Below are 23,104 nucleotides of genomic sequence, written 5' to 3'. Positions count from 1 at the left end.
TATTGGGCAGTTTCTTATACTAAAACTGAAACAGTTCAGGAAATACTAGTGTGTCTGTTATGCAATGAATACATGCAGGTTTGCAAATCATTAACCCACTCTCTCTCTCTCTCTCTCTCTCTCTCTCTCTCTCTCTCTCTCTCTCTCTCTCTCTCTCTCTCTCTCTCTCTCCCTCTCCCACAAGGCTCTAATATCCAACAGTCTTATATTTTTCTCTTCTATGGACAATCATTCTTGGTTTGTTCTTTTTAACCCAATTGAAAGAGTTTTATTGTTTAATATTCTTTCTACCAGTGGCCTAGCATGTATAAAAAGTCAACAGACAACATATTCTCAATATAAAATAGTGTACATTTAAACACAAGAGAAATTACATATAACAGGTAATTTTACACGCTAGAAGAAGCAGTCAAAATGACCAAAACCACATTTAAGAGCAATTTCAAAGAGAATGAAAAATAAAAACTTTTACCTTGTTATTTATTTACGGTTAGACCTAGGTTTCGAATCTCTTTAGCAAATAAAATAATTTGCTAGGGGAATTCTCATCAGTAACCATGCCATAACAATTAACATATAATTTAGTTATTTAGTTATTTTTTGTGGTTTTGGTCGTTCTGACTGCTTCTTCTAGCATGTAAAATTACCTGTTATTGGTAATTTCTCTTGTGTTTAAATGTACACTATTTTGTATTGAGAATATGTTGTCTGTTGACTTTTAATACATGCTAGGCCACTGCTAGTGAAATTTCTGAAAATATTTGCTACCCTATATATATATATATATATATATATATATATATATATATATATATATATATATATATATATATATATATATATGCTGAAGATATATGTATGCTGAAATGGACTGGTCTGCAAGAGTTCTGTGCCAGTGGCACATAACAAGCACCTGTGCTGGCCCCATGTAATAGTGCTTGTGCCAATGCCACATAAAATCACCCATGCTGCTGCCACCTAAAAAGCATCCAGTACACTCTGTAAAGTGGTTGGCATTAGGAAGGGCAGCCAGTCATAGGTACCAAGCTGATTCAGCTTTGGTATGGATTCTATGGCAGATACCAACCACTTTACTGAGTGTTCTGGGTGCTTTTTATTTACATGGCACCATCACCAGCAAGGTCATCAAATAAATTGCAAGCAAGACCCCTCAACTGAGGCAGGAGTAGTATTAAAAGAGGTGGTTTTGTGCCAGGTGATATAAGATTAGAGTGTGATGGTGGGATAGAGATGGGTGTCTTGCAATAGAGGAGATATATGGCTACCCCTGGTGGAACCTTCTTTATGCATTATTAATTTCAGTGTGGAATGCTTACAAATTTGCATTAATATGCATGCACAACACTAACAATTGTATATTCACAATGTACAATTGTGTGAGGTCGTCTGACCTTTTAACCCAAATCTGAAGCTTACTGTTGTTCAATATTACTTGTTGGTTTAATCTTTAAACTTCCAGTTGTCTGTTCCCAACTTAGCCATCCATTTAATTACTTTGACTAAAAATTCATTTGCATTGTTTTTTTATATTCTTATTTACTTTTTTAAGCTACTTATTTTATTTTTATATTTACTTCCTCTTCTTATCTCTCTTCTTTTTAGCTGACATGAAGGATAGTCAATTCCTTTGATTTCTATCTCTAATTGTTATTTTTACTAACCAAACCAAGCTAATTTTATCTAGTTCCAGCCTTCCTTACATAATGCAAATATGTAAGCATAATTTCTTCCTCCCTGAAATCAATACTACATGAAGAAGGTTGTGAAATGGCCATAATCCTAAGGATGTCACATGGCTAAATAAATGTATATTCACTTTGCATAACTCCTGACTTTTATAGTTTATCCTCATGAAATAATTTTGGCAATCAGGTCTTCTGGATTTCAGTTGCATGGACATTCTACATTATAATTCTCTGCATTGGATTACTATGTGGACTGTTAACCAAATCCATAAAAGGAACTTTCTGTGCTAGCAACATGATTCTCTGAATCCACATGTTATACTACTCACAGGGATAAGATTTAATATACAGTAGATGTGCTAGTGCAGTAAGCACTCACTCAATTTTAAATAGATTTTGTTTAATGCTTGGGCAGCTGGAAAAATTTACTCTTCTGATAACAAAGTGTTTCTCACTCAGAATGAATGAGAGTTTTATGATACTTGCTTATGAAATGCAGTGTTATTTAGTAGGTAAATGAAAGCGTTGAATGCAGAGGATTTGCAAAGACATTGAAATGGAGTGAGCAATACTCTACTGGTTATGTAATGCTAGTGTACATAAACAACATGGCATAAATTATCTGAGAGAAAAACTAGATATAAGAGGAATTAGTTGTAATGTGCGAGAGAGAAGACGTCCATTGCATGAATATTTGATTCATTTGGAGACAGACAGATGTTGATGGAACCTGTGGAAGACAGATCCTATGAAGACAGGGGCCAGAACAGTGAAGGTTGATTTCAAGATGCTGAGTCTCACAAAGGTGATAACAAAGGACTATGGTGATACATATATATTTACATATATATATATATATATATATATATATATATATATATATACGTATATATATATATACATATGTATATGTACATATATATATATATATATACATATGTATATATATATATATGGGAGAATATACGAAAAAACAATAACAGACGAGGACAGGTGGTGTAAATAACAAAAGGATGTATTAGTATGACGCTCGGGAATACGGAAAGTCTTTGACGTTTCGAGCTACGCTCTTCAACAGAAAGAATACGGAGACAAGGAGAAAAACACGGAGAAAAAAAATTGAATAGTGTCCAGTCAACGGTCAATCATAATAATGGCTGATCATAACAATGGCTGACCGGAAGTTAGAAATTCTTTTTTCAGGAGAGCTAAGAAAAGGGGGAGATAACAAACGGTGATCGAAGAACGAGGGGCTGTGTGGGAGATAGAATGCTGGTGATCTTGACGTATGTAGTGTGAAAATGGGGAAGGGAGAAAGTAGTTGGTCAGTTGTAGTGTGTGCGTGGTGTGATGCGAGGGTATTATATATGTATATATATATATATATATATATATATATATATATATATATAATGAAGAAATAAGTGATATAGGTATTCATTTTATACAGCTGAACCGATTAGCACTCTGATAGAGCTTCTGGAATATAAAATTAAGGAGAGGAGAAAACAAATTCAAAGGCCGATGTATATATTCATTCAATCCATATTAACGAAATTCTCCATGGTATACATAGTACATACATAGATGCATTCATCTATATGATATATAAAAAATTTCTAAGAATTTATAAATACATACATATACACGAAAGTTTATAAATATATAAAAATTCATACACATATAAAAATTTACAAACACATAAAAATGCATAAATATAAATATATATATAAAAAGTCTAAGTCCATAAATGTACTTGCAAAGTCCGAATGAAGAGGATGATAAAGCGGATGTAAAATGATTCATAAGGAGTCTGGAATATGTATAAAGTCTATGTATAAAGTCTTACGGCAGAGAAATTTACTAGTATCACGCCTTTGGAGAAAAATATCATATTTACCACAAGGAAAACACTGATCTCCTTCAAAAATAGAACATGGACTCAATCTGACCTTCACGATGACTTTGATGTTACAATGGGAAGTTCGGATTCTGCCCAGGTCATAGATATTGTTGGACTATTTCTAATCTCTAAAATTAGGGAAGAATACCCTAATATTAGAGGAGGCCTATATAGAGATGATGCCGTATTCGCTATATTGGAATCCTCTGCACAAGCAACTGATACGATTAGGAAAAAATTAATAAAGTTTTTTAAATTATACAAATTCATCATCATCATCATCATCGTTTAACATCTGCTTTCCATGCTGGCATGGGTTGGACGATTTGACTGAGGACTGGCGAACCAGATGGCTGCACCAGGCTCCAATCTGATCTGGCAGAGATTCTACAGCTGGATGCCCTTCCTAACACCAACCACTCCATGAGTGTAGTGGGTGCTTTTACATCCCACTGGCACAAGGGCCAGTCAAGCGGTACTGGCAACGGCCATGCTCAAATGGTGTTTTTTACGTGCCACCTGCACAGGAGCCCGTCCAGTAGCACTGGCAAAATTAGGTATCATATTTGAAAATGTCTCTAAATATTGGATGTAACATTAAATTTTGATAATGGCTTATTCTACCCCTATCATAAGCCTAACAAAACTATTAAGTATATCCATGCCTTATTAAATTATCCCCAAGGTGTCATTAAGGCATAATTAAAAGCGTGTCAATAAGAATATCTAATTTATCTGCAAATGAAAAAATATTTAACGAGTTTGCACCCTTTATCACTAAAAGACAGCAGTTTTAACAGTAAAATCTACAATATTAAAAACACGATATTTAAAAACAAATTAGGCAAACAGTTTCCAAAGTTTCCCGACTCAAGACTATTGAAAAGGTTGCAAGATGCAATGAAAATTTTAGGGAAATAATAATAAAAAATAAGTGGAAATTTTACTGGTGAGTGTGTTAAATTATAAGGCACAAAAAGAAAATGACTCTCCCCGGGCACAACAGTTTCCAAATATTATGAATTCTAACATTGACTCACATCCTATAAATAACACCCACCGAATATAGAAATCAACAACACTTTAGAAGACACTACAAATTTTTCAAGTATAGTAATAACGATACAGGGCAGAATAGGAACTATTCTGGGAGGATACAGGAAATTGTATGGTTTACACCTCCTTTCTCCCGACAGGTAGGAAACCTCCCTAAGTTATTTTTTAGCATTATCAATAGGAACTTCCCACCTGGTCATAAATACCATTTTATATTTCCTAGATCGTGTCTTAAATTATCTTATTCTACCACACCCAATCTTGGATCTATCATCACAGCAAATAACAGACTTAAACTTAGAAATAACGAAACCATTAGAGATAACCTAGCTGATCTGAATATGAAGAACAATAATAAGGACTTGGATATCAAAAATAGTAAGACTAAACCCGGAAGCAAAATAAAAGCACCCGTCAGAGTGTAAGTATCTTGAGAGAAAAGCTGAACATTAGAAGCATCAGTTGTGGTGTGCAAGAGAGACGATTGCGCTGGTATGGACATGTGGTGAGAATGGATGAGGATAGCTGCCTGAAAAAGTGCCACACCCTAACAGTTGAGGGAACCCGTGGAAGAGGTAGGCCCAGGAAGACCTGGGCTGAGGTGGTGAGGCAAGACCTTCGTACATTGGGCCTCACTGAGGCGATGACTACTGACCGAGACCTTTGGAAATGTGCTGTGCGTGAGAAGACCCGGCAAGCCAAGTAAGATCGTTGCCAGTGCCCCTGGACTGGCTCTTGTGCGGGTGGCACATAAGATGCACCATTTTGAGCGTGGCCGTTGCCAGTACCGCCTGACTGGCTTCTGTAGGATTTTCAAGCGAGATCGTTGCCAGTGCCCCTGGACTGGCTTGTGCGGGTGGCACATAAAAGACACCATTTCGAGCATGGCCGTTGCCAGTATCGCCTGACTGGCCTTCGTGCAGGTGACACGTAAAAGCACCTACTACACTCTCTGAGTGGTTGGCGTTAGGAAGGGCATCCAGCTGTAGAAACTCTGCCAAATTTAGATTGGAGCCTGGTGTTGCCATCCGGTTTCACCAGTCCTCAGTCAAATCGTCCAACCCATGCTAGCATGGAAAGCGGACGTTAAACGATGATGATGATGATGATGATGATGATGAATTGTCACAAGGTTCACAGACTACATGTGGACCCATGCAGTTTCTAAGTGATATCCACTCAGAAGGCCACCATAATGATGGGAAGACAATTGAATAAAACAATTTGGGCCAGGATGTAAAAGAAAGGTGCAGTCAAGAAAGAATTGAAAGCACATTGTGATCACATCGTGGCTGTGTGTTTAAGAAGTTTGCTTCCCAACCAAATGATTTTGGGTTCAGTTCTACTGTATGGCATCTTAAGTAAGTGTCTTCTGCTGCATCCCCAGGTTATAATAATTTTATATCTACCTTTCCTGATGGCATGGGTTGTGTATATATATATATATATATATATATATATATATATATATACACGCGCACACACACACACACACACACACACACAGTGTGAGGCAGAGAGGATGAACATTTTTTGAAAAATTCATTGAATCATTAATTTTAGCTGCAAACAAATTTTATTGACATCAATGTGTTTGTATTGAATTAGCATTTGTCAAAATCAAGGGGTCTCAGGGAGTAGCGTCCCTGCCTTCCTGAGCTAGTTTTCCACCACATTTCTTAAAAATTGTAGTAGAGGCCTTGGTCTCGGGACCACTCATGTCTAGAAACTGAGATTGGGAGGAAGCAAGGTCATACTCCCCACAGAAAATCCAGCTCCAAAAGAGCCTCATGATAGCAAAGGAGAATAGGCACCAACCAGCCCAAAGGTTGTGGTGGGCTGCACCTGCCTACCTTGGTTGCTATGGCACTGAGGTAGATCCGGCCCAGATTTAAAACACTGGATGATGATGATGTGGAAAACAACATCCATCCTGTGGTGTCCATTTTCACATGCATTTCTGAAGGTGTTCCTGGAAGTTGGCCTCCACTCTCTCAAGTCTTGCTCTGTCAATTTGGGCAACTTCCAAGTGAATAGCTTCCTTCAAATCATCCATTGTATGGGGCTTATGCACATGCACACGTGCCTTGAGGTTTCCCCACAAGAATTAATCACGCATGTACAAATCAGGGGACCGGGTGGGGGGATGTCAGCAAACCTGGAAATGAGGCAATCACTGAAAAGAGGGTGAGGAATGTCCAATGATGCTCTGGCTCTGTGGGCCATTGCCCCATTCTGCTGAAACCACACACATTGAATGGGCATATGTTTTCGTCATAATTCAGGCACAAAGTTGTTTATCATCTCATTGTAATGCTCGGAGTTCACAGTATCAGCATTTTCATTACTGTCTTCAAAAAAGTAAGGACCATTGATGGCAGCTTTTCCAACAGACTGTCACTTTTGGGAATTGCTGTGGTCTTTCGTGCAGTTGTCTCAAATTTTAAAGAGCCCAATAACAACAGTTCTGTTGATTCACTATACCATTGAGATGACAATGCACTTCATCACTCATTAACAAAATGAGGTTGTCATTTGCCTCAAAAATTGCTTCCATCTGATGTGCGAAGTTAAGCTGCTGTGCACAGTCCCATGGTTTCAAATGTTCCCCAATGACCAATTTGTATGGGTGGAAATGCAGGGCTTCATACAAACTATGCCTTATCAATCAATTACTGATGCGAAGTTCAGTGGAATGCCTCCTAGTAGAACGATTCGGACTCTGTATCAAAGCTTGTCTGACACGTTCCACATTTTCTAGGATCCATACTGTTCATGGTGCTCCCACCAGTGTCCTATTCATTAGTGTACCTTGTATACGAAGTGCATTCTCCCAACATAATATTGTGTTACAGGCAGGAACAGCCTGATTTCGGTGAATGTTGAAGTGGCACTGATACTCATGCTGAACTGTTGTGACAGACTTATTATTCTTCACGTAATTGTCATAGGCAAACACATGATGCTCTATCATCCATAGTGCCATGGCTTCACCTGAAACAAAAAATGCTAAGACATATGTCCCTCCCGCTGGGGTTGAGTAATAGCCAGTTCAAAAATGTCCATTCTCTCTGCCCCACGCTGTATATATATTTATGTGCATGTTAAAGCAAATTTGAATTAAGTTATTGAAATGATGTTCCAGTCTTTAAAAATAGACCCTAAATGAAGACAAATCTTTTGTAAAATTTCACAATGCAATTTCAGGTGAAAAGTCAAAGCTAGAAGATGGTTTAAAGAAATCATTGATGGAGCTGAAAGAGTCACAGGAAAAAGAATTAAACTTAAAACGAGACTTAAATGTAGGAGACATTATATTTCATTTATTGTTACACATGCCTAGCTTTTGTTTAATCAATAATGCACTTCCTCTCCTTCATGTTTCAGGGTCAGAGTTATATTTTAAGTTTGATTAATATTCAAATGGTAACATCTTAAATAGATGTGAAACTTTATCTACATAGATACACAGTTCAAAACCTGTTAATGAACTTGTTACAGTTTTATTCCAAATGGTTGCTTATAATCTCATTGAAAATCTTAGTAGGTGCCACTGGACTGGCTCCCATGCCAGTGACACGTAAAATGCACCATTTGAGCGTGGTTGATGCCAGTACCACTGGATTGGCTCCCATGCCAATGGCTCCTAAAAAGCACCGTTCAAGCATGGTCGATGCCAGTACCACCTGACTGACCCCTGTGATGGTGGCACATAAAAAGCACCCACTACACTCTCAGAGTGGTTAGAGTTAGAAGGAGCATCCAGCTGTAGAAACTTTGCCAGATCAGATTGGAGCCTGGTGCAGTCTCTTGGCTAGCCAGTCGTCAGTCAAACCGTCCAACCCATGCCAACATGGAAAGTGGACATGAAATGATGATGATGGTGATGATGATGTATTTATTTCCTTCATATAAGGTAATTTTCAGTTGAAACCTTCAATTGAATGTTAGGAGAACATATGTGTTCTGGTAGTTTGAGCTGAGCACTGTTTTGTAAAAATGTAAAGTATGTTTGAAGACTGAATAAATTTGAGGAATATGAATCCTTTAGATTGAAAAACATAGTGACCCTTAATGTTTTTTAATTAAAGACAAGGCTAGTATTATTCTTGGGTGAAAAGTATTGGTAACTAAATCAGAATTTAATAAATACTAGTAATGATCCTTTCTACCAAAGGCACGAGGCCTGAAATTTTAGGAGGAGGGGACTAGTTGAGTACATCGACCCCAGTGTTTCACTGGTACTTAATTTATCGACCCCAAAAGGATGAAAGACAAAGTCGACCTTGACAGAATTTGAACTCAGAGCATGAAGATAGATGAAATGCTGCTAAACATTTTGCCCAGCATGCTAAAGGTTCTGCTAGCTCACTGCCTTAAATACTAGTAATAATAATATTACTTATACTCAGCCTACCAACACCTGGAAGATAAAAGGTGAAACTGGTTCTGTATAAATTTGAACCCATTACAAAATGATGAGAATTTAGACCACAGTTATAACAGAACATACTTTATTGGTCCATATAACAATAGTTCACTCTATAATGCAGTACACTTGAATGAAAAATGACTAGCTTTCATAATTTATATTATCAAGCATTTATCAAAACAATAGAATTTTGTTTAATGCATCAATTCGTCATAAGTTGCTATTAACTAAAGTTTATAAAAGACATTATAAAGCAGCTAATATTTTATTTCTTTGACCCACATTAAGTTTATATTAACATTCTTCAACTTCTTAATCTACAATTAAATCCAGTGTTGAATTGTATTTTCATATCAGATGGCAATTTTGAGAAGGACTGAGTGAGCAATGGTGAGAGAAATATGTGGCACGAGGCTATTTGATAAGAGGAGGACTGAGGACTTGATGGGGGATGCAGGGGCTGGAGGAATCTGTGGAACAGCTGGAAAGGGCGAATGGAGAGCAGTGGTATTGGCATGTGTTGAGGAGGGATGAGGAGCATGTTCTGAGTAAGGTGCTAAAGTTGTAGGTAAATGGACAGTGAAAGCAAGGTAGACGGAGGAAAATGTGGAGGGAACAGGTGGGGGAGGAGATTGGGAGGGTTGGCTTGAGAAGGGAGGACACCCAAAACCAGGAAGATCGTGAGAGGGTGTGAGGGCGGTTGCTATGGCATTGAGGTAGATCTAGCCACCCCAATTAATGGGGACAAAACCCAGATATATAATATATATAAATGTATGTACGTTCATTCATTCCATTAGTCATGTTTAAACAAAAATTCCAAAAGGTTCTTAATGATTTTCAGATTGCCTTTTCTCATATCAAATCAATGGAGATCAGCATAGAATCAGAACGAGAAACACACTTAGAATCTAAATTCAAGACAGAAGTCATGCAGGTAAATGGTCTATGTATATCTTTACGGTAGAGGGCAGTGTATTGGTATTGTACCAGATCTAATGTCCAGAAAAAACTTGCATAAAACTGGTGAAAACATGATAGTAAGAATAATTGTATTTAATACAGGCACAAGGCCAGAAATTTGATGGGAGGGGATTAGTCAATTACATTGACCCCTTCCCCTAGTACTAGGCTAGTACTGTATCTTACCAACCCCAAAAAGAGAAGAGGTAAATGTGGTATTCAACTACTGACCTACAGTGGTGGTCATTGTACTTGATTACTGATCTATAATGGAGAACTATTAATTTATAGTAGTCAGTATTAGAATACTGATCTGTTGTGGTGGCCACATTACATGACTACAGATCTACAGTGATGGTCATGGTACTGAATGACTCAACTATTATAGAAGTCATTGTACTAAACTACTGCCACCATCATAGTACTGGACTGTTGGAGTATTTTGGTAATGATAGTATTGGACCCAGTATTGGATCCAGGAGACTATGTTTTCAACTTCTGTTACCACTAACTAATAATTTCTGCTCCTGATTAAGTAAACTTACTTTACTTACCTCAGTCTGCTAGCATGAAAATAGGTGGCACTCCAGAGCATATATTCATCATTAGCAGCAGAAAACAGCTATGGTATTGCCACATCAGTAGGCTATAAGAGAGAAGATGATCACACTAAATATCAGTGCTTCATATTCTGTCAGTCACAATACAATAATTCTATTTCCAAGAAGACACTTGTCTGGAAAGTATACCAGCTGATATAATTCACAGCAACATTATCAGTATCACTTTACAATGCTGCTGAGTTGAATTCCTTCTATAGGAAATATTACCTGTTATAAAGAGGTTTCCTATTCAGAATAAATTCGTTTTTCATTTGCTTAATTCTTTGAAAACTGAAGATGACCACAAGAGGTTTGGTTGAAGAAAATAATGATTAGGAATGTCTACTAAAACAATCCCATAAATATCTGTCATATTCCACCTGAACTGATACATGTTAAACTTAGACTTCTACTCCTCAGAGCCTTCTTTTTCAAACATTCTTAACATGTTTCTTATTTATTTAGATGCATGTGCAAGACTTGGACAAAACTCTTCAAATGGAGCGTACTTCTTCAAAACAAGCTCAGAAGACTTTTGAAGAAATGAATAAAAAACTTAGGTATGTCAAGAAATGTTCATGATACTGTAAGTGTCATTATCATCATCTGATTTTCCATGCTGAAAACATTATTTCTTACCTATTGTCTGCCTCTTTCCAGTTTCTTCTGTAAACTGTAATTTTTCTTACTTCAGCTGTTACTTCACATTTCTCTACTTTCATCTTTTCCTATTATCAAATACCACTTCCAATCATTCATTCATTCATAATCTCATATTCTTGAGATTAACACTGCACATGTAGAAAATTATACATATTTTGTTGCTCAGTAATTACCTGGAATATTTAACAATTCATGTACATGCTGTGATGCTATCACCACTCAAGTGGTTAAGAAGTTCACTTTGCAATCATGATAACCTGGGTTCAATCCCATTTCATGGAACTTTGAGCTAGTGTCTTTACCATAGCTGTGGGTCTGCCAAAGCCATGTGAATGGAAAAGGGTAGACAGAAACCGTGTGAAAGCCCATTGAAAGATAAGATTGTACACGTAATTCAAAGGGCCAAACCTTGTTAGACACTGTGCTACTCTGATTTCCTATTAGGGTTGCAAATATTTGTGGGATATTCAACCACCTACACTATAATTCAATGAATAGGTGGTTCAGGTGAGAAAACAACTGCATTTCCCAGACTGAGGCTGCATGCAAAATACAAAATGGGTCTCCTGCCTTGACTTTCATATTAGGAGCTTTTTTGCATTCCTTCAGGAATCTGATATCCTTTGGTGGTGGTGACTGGTATTTGTTAACTTTAACTCTTTGCGATCAGTCTACTTGGCAATTTACACAAAGACCTTGTTGTGTCTCCACTTGTATTTGCCTTCTCCCAGTGCCTTAGGGCATCTAGTCAAGATGTGATACACAGTGCAAAGAGTTGCTCCACACTGCCTCATATTTTAAGGTTATTTGGGGTTGGCAAGAAGAGATCAGCAACAGCATGAAGGAGGAAGGACAATCTTCCCTGGTCACTGCCCCAGTGATCCTTCCAGGACAGCAGGTGCTCTAACATTTGGTGCCACTGTGTCCTTTGTCCCTGGTGTGCAAGACCTACTACCTTCACCCAGCAATCCTCCTCTGTTGAATCACAGATCCTTCATGAGTTCTCTCTTGTTCCTGTTGTTGATGTTTCTCAAATTCTTGATGCTGTAATTGCCAAGTCCTAGCCATCTTTGACAAACTACTCCAATAATCTCCTGGCATTTCCAGTATGTCTTTGCTTCCTTCACAACTTCCTGCGACTTCCATTTTCTACCACACTTTACAGTCTTGTTGGTGTGTCTGAATCTCTCGTTCTTCATATAAAAGCAACGTGCTGATTACTCTTTCCTTTGTGGGTTTCCTCCACCACTGGAGAAAGAGAATTGGTAGGCAGAGCTTAAAGGTCATCATCATTTAATGTTTGCTTTCTGTGTTGGCAGTAGTTGGATGGCTTGACAGGAGCTGGCAGGCCAGAGGACTGCACTAGGCTTCTCTGTCTATTTTGGTATGGTTTTTATAGTTGGATGCCCTTCCTAACCCCAACCATCTTACAAAGTAGACTGAGTGCTTTTTATATGGCACCAGCACTGGCAAAGTCTGTTTTGGCATGGTTTTTTATGGCTGGATGCCCTTCTTAATGCTAATTACTTTACAGAGTGGCCTGGGTGCTTTCCACGTAGCACCAACACCAGTGAGGTCTGCTTTAGTATGGTTTTTACAGTTGGATGCCCTTCCAAATGCCAATCACTTTACAGTATGGACTGGATGCTTTTTACATAGCACCAGCACTGGTGGGATCACCAAGTAGCTTGCAAGATAAAGATCCTTTGAAAAGTGGAGTATTGGAGGAGGTAACCTTGTACCAAGTAATGAGAGGTTAGAGTGTGACAGAGAGACAGAAACAAGTGTCTTGCTGTAGAGGAGACACATGGTTACCTAGTCAGCAGGAGAGAAAGAGAGAGAGAGAGATGGAGGCAAAAGAAAGACATTTTTAACCAATCCTTCCAATTCATAGCTCCAAGCTGACCAAAGCTTTATGAGTAGATTTGGTAGACAGAAACTGAGAGAATCTTGTTCCCAAACTAAGTAATATTTCTCCATGCCTAGACATGTTTTCTCTGGAAGATTAGAGATGAACAACATTGCTTGCATGACAGTGGTACTTATTTACAAGATGTCAAGAGAAGAGTATACACAAGCACACACATTTATTCACACACACACACACACACACACACACATACAAAAACTAGCTTCTTTTAGTTTCTGTCTACCAAATCTACAAGGCTTTCATCAACCAGGAGCTATAGAACTCACTTGCTCAAGGCGTCACATGTGGGACTGAATCTGAAGCCACATTGTTTGGAAGTGAACTTTTTAACCACATGGCTGTGACAATGTAAAATTAAACACTTATTTACTTCTTAATGAAAATGAACAAAATGAAGAATGCAAAAGAAATGCAAGAGAGAATTGAAGAGCATTGTTGTTTGCTTGAAGCATTGTTGTACAGAAGTGGAATAATTAATGAAATAAGAAATAAGGAAAGCTTCTAACAATGCAGAGAGTTTTTTAAAAAACTTTATATTTTTGGGGCAAAGGCCTATCTTCAGAAGAATACAGTCAAAGGAATGTATATTTGCATAGATCCTGCCATTTTCGATAGACCAGTGCTTGTGCTAGCAGCAGCATTTCCCAAAATGCTGGTGGAGTCAGTGTTGTACAGGTCACAATGAGGACAGTGGTGTTGAAGACAAGGAAGACTGGCTGAGGTTGGCAACAGTGGCGGCAGTGGTGGTGGTGGTGGTGGTGGTGGTGGTGGTGGCGAAGGCAGCGGCAGGGGCGGCGGCGGTGGTGGTGGTGGTAGTAGCGGCAGTAGTGATAGTAGTAGTAGTCAATGATGGTGTTGTCTACATCCCCATAATGGTAGTGGTAAGTGTTGTGGTAGTAGTAGGTGACGGTGTTGGCGGTGTATGTTCTTGTAGTATCTGTTGGCATGGTGGTTGATGGCAGTTTACAACAGACATTCCTCAGTATGGCAAGAAATAGCAGTGGTGGAGGGTACTGGTAAGTAACAGTGCTAGGGATGATGTTGGTTGTGGTCGCAGTAATGAAGGGAGTATTTAACAGTATATTCACAGAAGCCACTGACCCAATTTCAACCAACCATTGACTTTTGGGTTAAGTTGGTGGATCAATAAAGATAGGCCTTGCAGTGGATCAGTAAAGATAGACCTTTTGCACCTGAAATATAAAGGTTTTTAAACTTTGTGCATTGTTAGAAGCTTTCCTTATTTCCCATTTCATTTATTATTATTCTTCAACAAGAGATAATTATTTTTCACACGTTAATGTGAAGGATGACATTGTTTGCTATTACCTGATAATTGTACATCAAGAGGAAAAGAGGTTAACTTTAGCCTCAAATCTTCCTCAACATCCAATCTGGTTTTGTATTTATCTTTCTTTTTTTCTTTTTAAGAAAAACCAACATGTGGAACCTAGATTTTCGTTGTTAAGTTGTAACAAAATGCATTAAAAATTAGGCCACTTTCTTACATAATAAATTTAGATACTCTTTACAACTTAAGCAAAAACCAATTAAGATGTTCTTAATTTTTGTTTCAGAGTAGTGTTGCATGAAAATTCAATTAAGAAATCCACTTAGTTCATTTCACTGTAACATTTCTTCATTTTCTAATTTTTCACTGAATGGATTTCTAATCCAAATTTTTGTTGACATAGTTTGGGATGGGGAATATTCATTCAAATTTTTTGCTAACCTTAAGAGTTATTTTTGAATTGATGCAGAAAATGCATCTAATTGTAAGTTTATTTCTAAATGATTTCCTAAAAATTTACAAAATGCTTCAATAGACTGAAAATTTCCTTTTAGAACACGTTACTTCCAAAAAGTCAGTTATTTAATTGTTGCTTTTCTTTCTCCATGAACTCTAACAATATTTATGTTTGTGCTTTACAAGTTCAAATTTAATTCATTTACAATAGAATATGTCATGTAAATAGGCCAGCCATAATAACAAATCAAATTCTTGAAATCTATTTTTAAAATCAAATATATCTCTTGCTAACAGAGCATGTTCATCTAGAAACAATAAAATTTCATTTTATAATTCAAGAAGTTATTCCAAAACATTTCCTTTATATTCCACTGACAACTCATAATGCAAAAGGTGTTCATATTCTCTTCCCCATTCTTTACACAACTCAGTAAAGATCCTAATATTCAATGGACAAGATTTTATATAATTTATCAAGTTTACATACTCATGAAAAGTTAAGTTAAAAATTAAGAGCAGAGATTTCACAACTAAAACTTACCTGTGAATGAGAGATTGTTCTATATTTTCCCCACTTGTAATTCTGCATTTAACTATATTTTTATACATAATTAGTGCGGTTTAAAAAAAACTCTTCTTTTTCCATACACTCAAGATGTTAGAATTTTCAGTCATGAAGTATTAACTTTTTATCATTTAATTTTTATCTTTTTTTAACATACTTTTTTTTTACCATACTTATATAAGTTGAATGGAGTTCATTGAAACAGGTTTTTTACAGCCAGATACCCTTCCTGTTGACATTTTCTCATCTGCTTCCAAATATGGAAACGAACAGCACTGCTTGTATGGTGACACTCATTTACAACTTTCACACAATGTCACAACAAGGAGACACAAACACACTTGCTCTCATAGTGTTATATCAGCATTTCTCATTCTTATTTCAGGTGGAATAGTTTTCTATAGTTTTCTACCTCCAACAAAAGATCGGGAATTCTTAAAGAAGAGGAAAAAATGCCTTTGTTCCCTTTGTAAAATTCAGACAGAGTATTATGACTGTTTTGCTGTTTTTACTGCTAGGTAGATCAGTGTGGTTGTTGGGGTTCCTTTCTATTTCTGTCATTTTAGGCCATCATAGAATCATGTTAGCCAAGTGTTTGCTTAAATTATTTTTGTTACGAGTGGAGGTTAACATAGTGGAGTAGTACTCAGTCCCTTGTTATATACTATACTCTCCTGTCTAGAATGTCTAGAATTGGAATACCAGTTGAAGACTTTAAGTGGGGAAACTCACAACTTAAAAATGTAAGCACAGTCTTTTCACCTTGTCTCCTATATCCAAGGCATGCTGAATAGTGCAACATTTCTTCTTAGTAATTAATAGCACACTTTCAAGCTATTCTTTATGCTTTTGACTTAACAGTTCTAAGTTGATTGGCTGTAGTTTCCATTGAAGTCCTTCTTTCTTTTTCCTATAACAGTGTTATAAATGTAGATGCATTTTCTTCAACCAAGTTTACTTCAGATGCTTTATTTGTCCAAAATATTTTGGTAGCAGTATCATACATTGCTTCTTTTAGGCAATTCCATGTTTCATCAAGGTAAAATGAAACAAACTGAGAAGCAACTAAACATTGTGTTCAACTGCTCCACAATTAGTTTGCTTTAGGTTGCATTCATTTCTGTTTTACATTCATTTCTGTTTTACATATTTCTGGTGTTTAATATTGGCAGTTGAACTGGAGTGAGCAAGGAAAAGAAACAAGTGAGTGATGGTGAAGAGCAGGGTGATTAGAACAAATGTAGATGGAGAGGGAAAGTAGAAAGGAGTTTTACTAGGATAATGGAAGAAAGACAATAATGATAAAGTGTAATGAGAAAGAGACACTCTGGTTGCTACATGTTTGCTGGCAAAAGAGAAAGTGATGGATATCAATAACAAGTCACCTGGAAGAGAGGGATTATATTCAATGCTGAGAGAGAGAGAGAGAGAGAGAGAGAGAGAGAGAGAGAGAGAAAGCAAGATGGCAATGGTAAGAGAGTGAGGGACGTCAATAAATGTGACTAAAGACTGAGTGGTAGTTAGCAAAACACAAGGGTAAATGGAAGAGTGTATTAGATACTAACAGATCTGATGCAATCTTTTGTTACTCAGGCATCATAATGCAAGGAGGAGAAAGGTAGAGAGATTTGGATGGTGGGTAGAGTTGTGATAGATCTAATGTTATCCCTCATTAAAAAGGTAGCAGAGTACAGTACATGGGAGAGGGATTAACAGAGAAATAGTAGGGTATTCAATAAGCAAAAGGGACAGCATGTCAAGACTTGGTTGGTACAAAATGGGAAACTGGCTCATATGCATGTGTTTGAACATCATATCACAGCCATTTTTGTCTGCTTTTCTCAAAATATTAATATTTTGGCCACTCTTGAAGGTCAAGTTTGATGATCTCTATTTCATTGATTTATTTATGGTGCTTGTGAGTCCTATCTTTGCTTTGAAAGTTCTTTCAGTACAAAGTGTTTCAAATGGCAGATTATGTTTTGGTTATGCTGAAAATTTTGTTTATGCTACCTCTCTTTTTGTTTTCTTCCAGTATTGTGCATCTATTGACTTCAAAAGTTACCATTCCATCTTTGATGTTGGTTTTCAGAGTTTCTATCCATGACTCTAGTTTACCTGTTACTGATGTTTTTATATATTTTCATGATGGCTTATGAGATATCTTAAAATCTCTTGTTATTCACCTGTATTACATCTGTCATCTCTAAATAAAATTTGTTTCAATCGACTTTCATCTTTGATCCAAATAACATGACTCTTGGTTCTTGATGATGAAGACTTCGATACTTGTAGCTTTCACTGCAGTCTATACACTAACATAAGTTTTTCTTGTCTTCTGAGCTGATATTTAAGATATTTTGATGACTGCATTATCAGAACCTTTCAAATTGCCTTCAAATGTTTTCAGTTTGTTGTCTATATTTTCTTATCCATACAAGAATATTGGAATTACCACAGCTCTCTACACTAATGTTTTGGTGTCTATTTAAATATCATAATTAGGAAAAATGTCCTCTTTGGAGACATCCCAAAAGTATCTCAGCATATGTGAAATGATGAATGATCTTATCAACATTACAGCCAAGGAAACTTCCAAGGTATAGAAAATGCCTACATTTAGCAGAGTAGGTTCACCATGTTGAATCAATGGGTCTATTTGGTTTGTCTCAGTTGGTGATGGTCTGCAAATTATTTGATTTTTTTTTTAGAGTTGGTGCTTACTCTAAGTTTCTTGAATATACAGCTGAAGGCAGTCAGTATCTATTGCAGATGATTTTTTTTGAGGAAACTGCTTATTGGAGTTGGCTGAGGGAACTTGTAGATGTCTTGCTTTTGGACTTTAGACAAGCAAGGTTGAACATTCTGTCTACAGAACATCTGTTCTGCAGACAAATGCAATTATTAGATGTAAGTCATGCTCGATAATATTGATGATTGTTGCAGGGCAAATAGTTAACAGTGCTAGAACAGCTACACACCCCTGTTGTCCTTTTGTTCTGATTTTAAATAGTTCATAGTTGTTGTGGCAAGAATGTCATTATAGATGAGTTTCAGGATGCTAATATACTTTTCTGGATATCAATCAGTGGATAGGGTATCACATAGAAGTTCCTTTGATATTAAGCTAAAGGCTTTGGTGAGGTCAGTGAATGCCTTGTACAAAGGTTGATGTTCTGAACATTTTTCTTGTAAATGACACAGTATGAAGTGTTGATCCTTTCACATAATGTATTGAAAGGATCTTTTCAGCTAATGGTTTGAGCCAGTTGGTCATCATGCAAGTGAGAATTATCCACTGTACTGTTGCTGACAGGAAAATCCCAAGATAGTTTCCACATTCAGATCATGTACTTTTCTTTTATGATAGTAACAACTGCTATGTCTCCAAAGTCCCCTGGTATATAGGTTTTTACCTATCCCATTTCAGGATGTCAAACACTGCAGGAATTTGCCTTCTTTTCCTTATTAAAACTTAGTTAAAGTTTAGTCTTCACCCTTTCAATAAAACACCAATATATGAAACACTGAGTAGCTAGAGAATGAATCATAGACTTTATACAAATAAATAAATAAATAAATATATATATATATATATATATATATATATACACACACAAATATAGTAGTTGTGTAGGAGCACTAGTGGCTGTGTGGTAAGAAGCTTGCTTCCCAACCACATGGTTCTGGGTTCAGTCCCACTGTGTGGGACCTTGGGCAAGTGTCTTCTACTACAGCATCAGACCAACCAAAGCCTTGTCAGTGGATGTGGTAGACAGAAATTGAAAGAAGCCCATCATATATATATATATATATATATATATATATAAGTGTATAATTACAAATAAATCACAATTATAACGGAGAGGGTTACAAAAACTTTTACATGTCTAGAAATAGCAGTCAAAACCACCATAAAGCCACCATAAATACTCATATTCTATCTCTTCACAATAAAGCTGTCAGCAGGTGACATGATATAAAATCAAATTGAATGACAGCACTGCATGACTGGCATCCATTTTAGTGGAGTACTAAGAGCACCATCCGAGCGTGATCATTGCCAGGGCCGCTGACTGGCTCCCATGCCAGTGGCACATAAAAAGCACCATTCGAGCCTGATCGTTACCACCATCACCTTACTGGCATTTGTGCCAGTGGCACCTGAAAAACAACATTCGAGCGAGGTCGTTGCCAGTGCCACTGGACTGGCTCCTGTACAGGTGGCACATGAAAAACACCATTTGAGCATAGCCATTGCTAGTAGTTCCTGACTAGTCCTCGTGCCGGTGGCACGTAACAGCACCCACTACACTCTCGGAGTGGTTGGCATTAGGAAGGGCATCCAGCTGTAGAAACTCTGCCAGATCAGATTGGAGCCTGGTGCAGCTATCTGGCTCGCTGGTCCTCAGTCAAACTGTCTAACCCATGCCAGCTTGGACGTTAAACAATGAAGCAGACGTTAAACAATGATGATGATTTACTAACTAGTAATTAAAATAGCTGTAAAGGATAATGATTAATTTGCTGTCAATAATAAACAATTTTAACTTCTCAATTTCCATTTTCTTTTCTGCTTATATATATATATATACATGCCAATATATATATATATATACACACACACACACACACACACACACACACACACACACACACATATATCATCAGCATATCATCATTGTTTAACATCCGTCTTCCAATGCAGTTCCCTTTTCTCTGTTCCTCTTGCTTTAACACAGCCACAAACAGCAGCTCTTCGCTTGGTCAAAAATTGTTTAAATGGATTACAACCAATACCTTTCCAGTCACTTTGAATTCTTCCCACTAAATCTCAATGTTCAAGTGATGTTATTATGTCATCAGTTTCTTTCTCTGTGTAACATTTTCTTGCAGTTTTGACATCTGGTGGCTTGTCCCATATTTCTACGTCTTCAGTCTCCCTCAGCATCATAACTGTTCGTGCCTTTCTGGATTGGTAGATCTCAAAATTTGATGTTATAGGTAGTTGAAGAGACCCACTCTTTTGATATACGCCTGAACTGTTAATTGTTTCCTGATGTAAACACTACACTTTTTCTTCTTGATCTCCACTCTCAACAGAACTGCTTTTTATATGAGCTGTGGTCAAGCAGTATGGGTATATAGGCTAAACTACAAGCAGCAGATCTTGTATATGCCCAGCAGTTTTAACCTATCTATGGCTTTCAACTTATCTTTGCTTTATGCCATGATCTCAGTGCCTCTACTCACTCAAACAGTGAGTTAATGTACTATAGTTCTAAGTGTTTTATGGGTTTGTCTTAAACCATTAACATAGTATCTCCTGCTATTTTAAACTTCACTTGCTTCTGCCAATCTTTGACAAAAGTCAGACTGTGTGACTTATTTTCCCTAATCTGCATTCTTGGCCAAGTAGTTAGTTCTATGTACTATATTGTGTAATAAGTAAAGTAAGAAGTGATACAATAAAGTAAATTCCTTTTCCTTTTCTTCCAGTAAGCTTCAAACTACTTATGAAGAAGAGAAAGCACTCAACAGCAAATACAAGACAGATTTAACAGGGTAAGATTTTTTTTATGGGAATTTAAAGTAATACCATATTGGTAGAGCACCAATAAATGTTTTATTAATATTGCTCCCTTTAGTTTTGGACTGCAGGCCCAATTAGCCCTCCACAGTTAATAAACTGGAAAATGAACTCTCAGAGCTTTGCTTTTTTAATAAACAAAGAAATATGAGGTGGTGTCAAAAAGTTCCCAAACTGGTTCTGTAGTGTGCCAACAGATGGTTGCATGTGCAGTGAGAGCTAGTAGTGACCTTCATGAGGCAGTGTGCTGAGTGACATCGCTGTGTTTACTTCGCAAGTTGTGAAATTTATGTTTTTGTGATCACATGTATGCTGCAGTCTGCAATTTTGTCATGGACAAGAACAAAGAGCCAACATGAAATTTTGCGTTAAACTTAGGAAGTCTACTACAGAGACATTGAGCATGCTTTGACAAGCTTACAGTGATGAGGCAATGGGTCATATGCAATGCTCTGAGAGGCACAGATGCTTCAAAAGCAGAGACATGTCCCTGGAAAACGACAAGCTTCTGGAAGATCTGCCACAATCTGTGGAGCTCGAAGAATTGGATTCTTCATGACAATGCACCCTGTCACTGTGATCTCCTCATTCATGAGTTTCTCACCAAAAACAACATAGTATCACTTCCACACCTGCTCCATTCACCAGATTTAGCACCTGCAGACTTCTATCTCTTCTCCAAGATGAAAGTGCAGCTCAAAGGTCATTGTTTTAATACCATTGTCGGGACCCAGAGTAAATCTCAGGGCTTCTACTCGCTTACATAAAATGACTTCCAGGCCAGATTCGAAAAGTGGTGGGAATGGTGCGACTGGTGTATTGCTGCACAAGGTGACTCTTTCAAAGGAGATGTTAAAACTTTACTAAATAAGTTATTTTTTATTAAACATTACTAGTCCTGGAACCTTTTAATACCACTTGTATGATAATAACTAAAATATAACAGTGTAGTACTAGCTTTCATATAATTGAATGTGTGTGTTTGCGTATGTGTGCGTGCTTTTATACAGAGCTATGGAAAGTTGCTTAAGTTTAATTGCAATCCTATTTCTAAACTTTCAGTGAATTCAAGCCTGTATGAGCATTAATTTTTCAAACATCATCCAATATGGTTTCTCTCACATGATTTAATGTGATATTCTCATATATATGGTGCACTAGATATACTTATCATATTATGTGCCTTAGATATACTATTTATGTATATAGTAGAAATATGTAACTGTCACCCTACCTACCTACCTATTCACTTTCCATACTGGCATAGATTGGACAGCTTGACAGAACCAGTGGGCTGCATGGCTGCATCATGCTCCAGTGTCATCTTTGGCATGATTTCTATAACTGGATGCCCTTCCATGAAACTTGCAAGACATGAAAAAAACAGAGGAAAAGGAAAGGGATAAAGCTTCCACTACTAAGACAAAGTATTTAGGGGGAGGAGGTGGAGGCAGACGACTTTATGCCAGGTGTTGAAAGGCTATAGTATGATAGAGGGACAAGCACAGATGTCTTGCTATATAGGAGTTATATGGCTGAAAGAGATTAGAGGAAGGTAGTGATGAGGTGCTAGAGCAAACTCATAAGAAGACAAGCATAAGAGAGGACACAGACATTAGATCATGGGAGAGGATGATAGAGTGTGTAGATGCTTTCATAGGTGTGTAAATAGGGAGTAAACAAGAGGGGGTAGAGGTTAATGTAGTGAGTGATGAACAAAGGTGGGAGTGCAAATGATGGGAAATATTAGTGTGGGGAGGGGCAAGGTGAGAGATATAGGACTGACTCAAGAAAGAAAATATAAGAGAAAGTGAGTGCAAGGTGTAGGAGCAGTGGAAAGGGAGATATAAGAATACATAAGGGTTATAGTAGGTGAGTGGGTCGTGATGGTAGATATGGGAGGGTATTGAGAATGATAGCACATAAGAAAGGTGTTTAGAATGG

The 23,104-nt window shown here is 37.3% G+C and overlaps 1 protein-coding gene across 11 annotated transcripts in view; it reads left to right on the top strand.

Annotated features, from left to right (window-relative positions):
* Positions 1-23,104, top strand: part of LOC106874333 (coiled-coil domain-containing protein 171) — a 186,359-nt gene that overhangs the window by 79,806 nt on the left and 83,449 nt on the right. For 10 of the 11 annotated variants that reach the window (XM_014922027.3, XM_014922026.3, XM_014922028.3 and 7 more), the window contains 4 exons: positions 7,873-7,967; positions 9,942-10,034; positions 11,128-11,222; positions 21,070-21,135. In XM_014922027.3, the coding sequence (XP_014777513.1) occupies positions 7,873-7,967; positions 9,942-10,034; positions 11,128-11,222; positions 21,070-21,135 (349 nt within the window). The remainder of the gene's footprint in view (positions 1-7,872; positions 7,968-9,941; positions 10,035-11,127; positions 11,223-21,069; positions 21,136-23,104) is intronic. The other variant, XM_089347932.1, reaches the window with a different exon arrangement.

Source organism: Octopus bimaculoides, chromosome 2 (genome assembly GCF_046866305.1).
Source record: "Octopus bimaculoides isolate indiv1 chromosome 2, ASM4686630v1, whole genome shotgun sequence".
Classification (NCBI taxonomy): domain Eukaryota; kingdom Metazoa; phylum Mollusca; class Cephalopoda; order Octopoda; family Octopodidae; genus Octopus; species Octopus bimaculoides.
The sequence above is the reverse complement of the archived record's forward strand: the minus strand, read 5'-3'. Positions and strand labels throughout refer to the sequence as shown.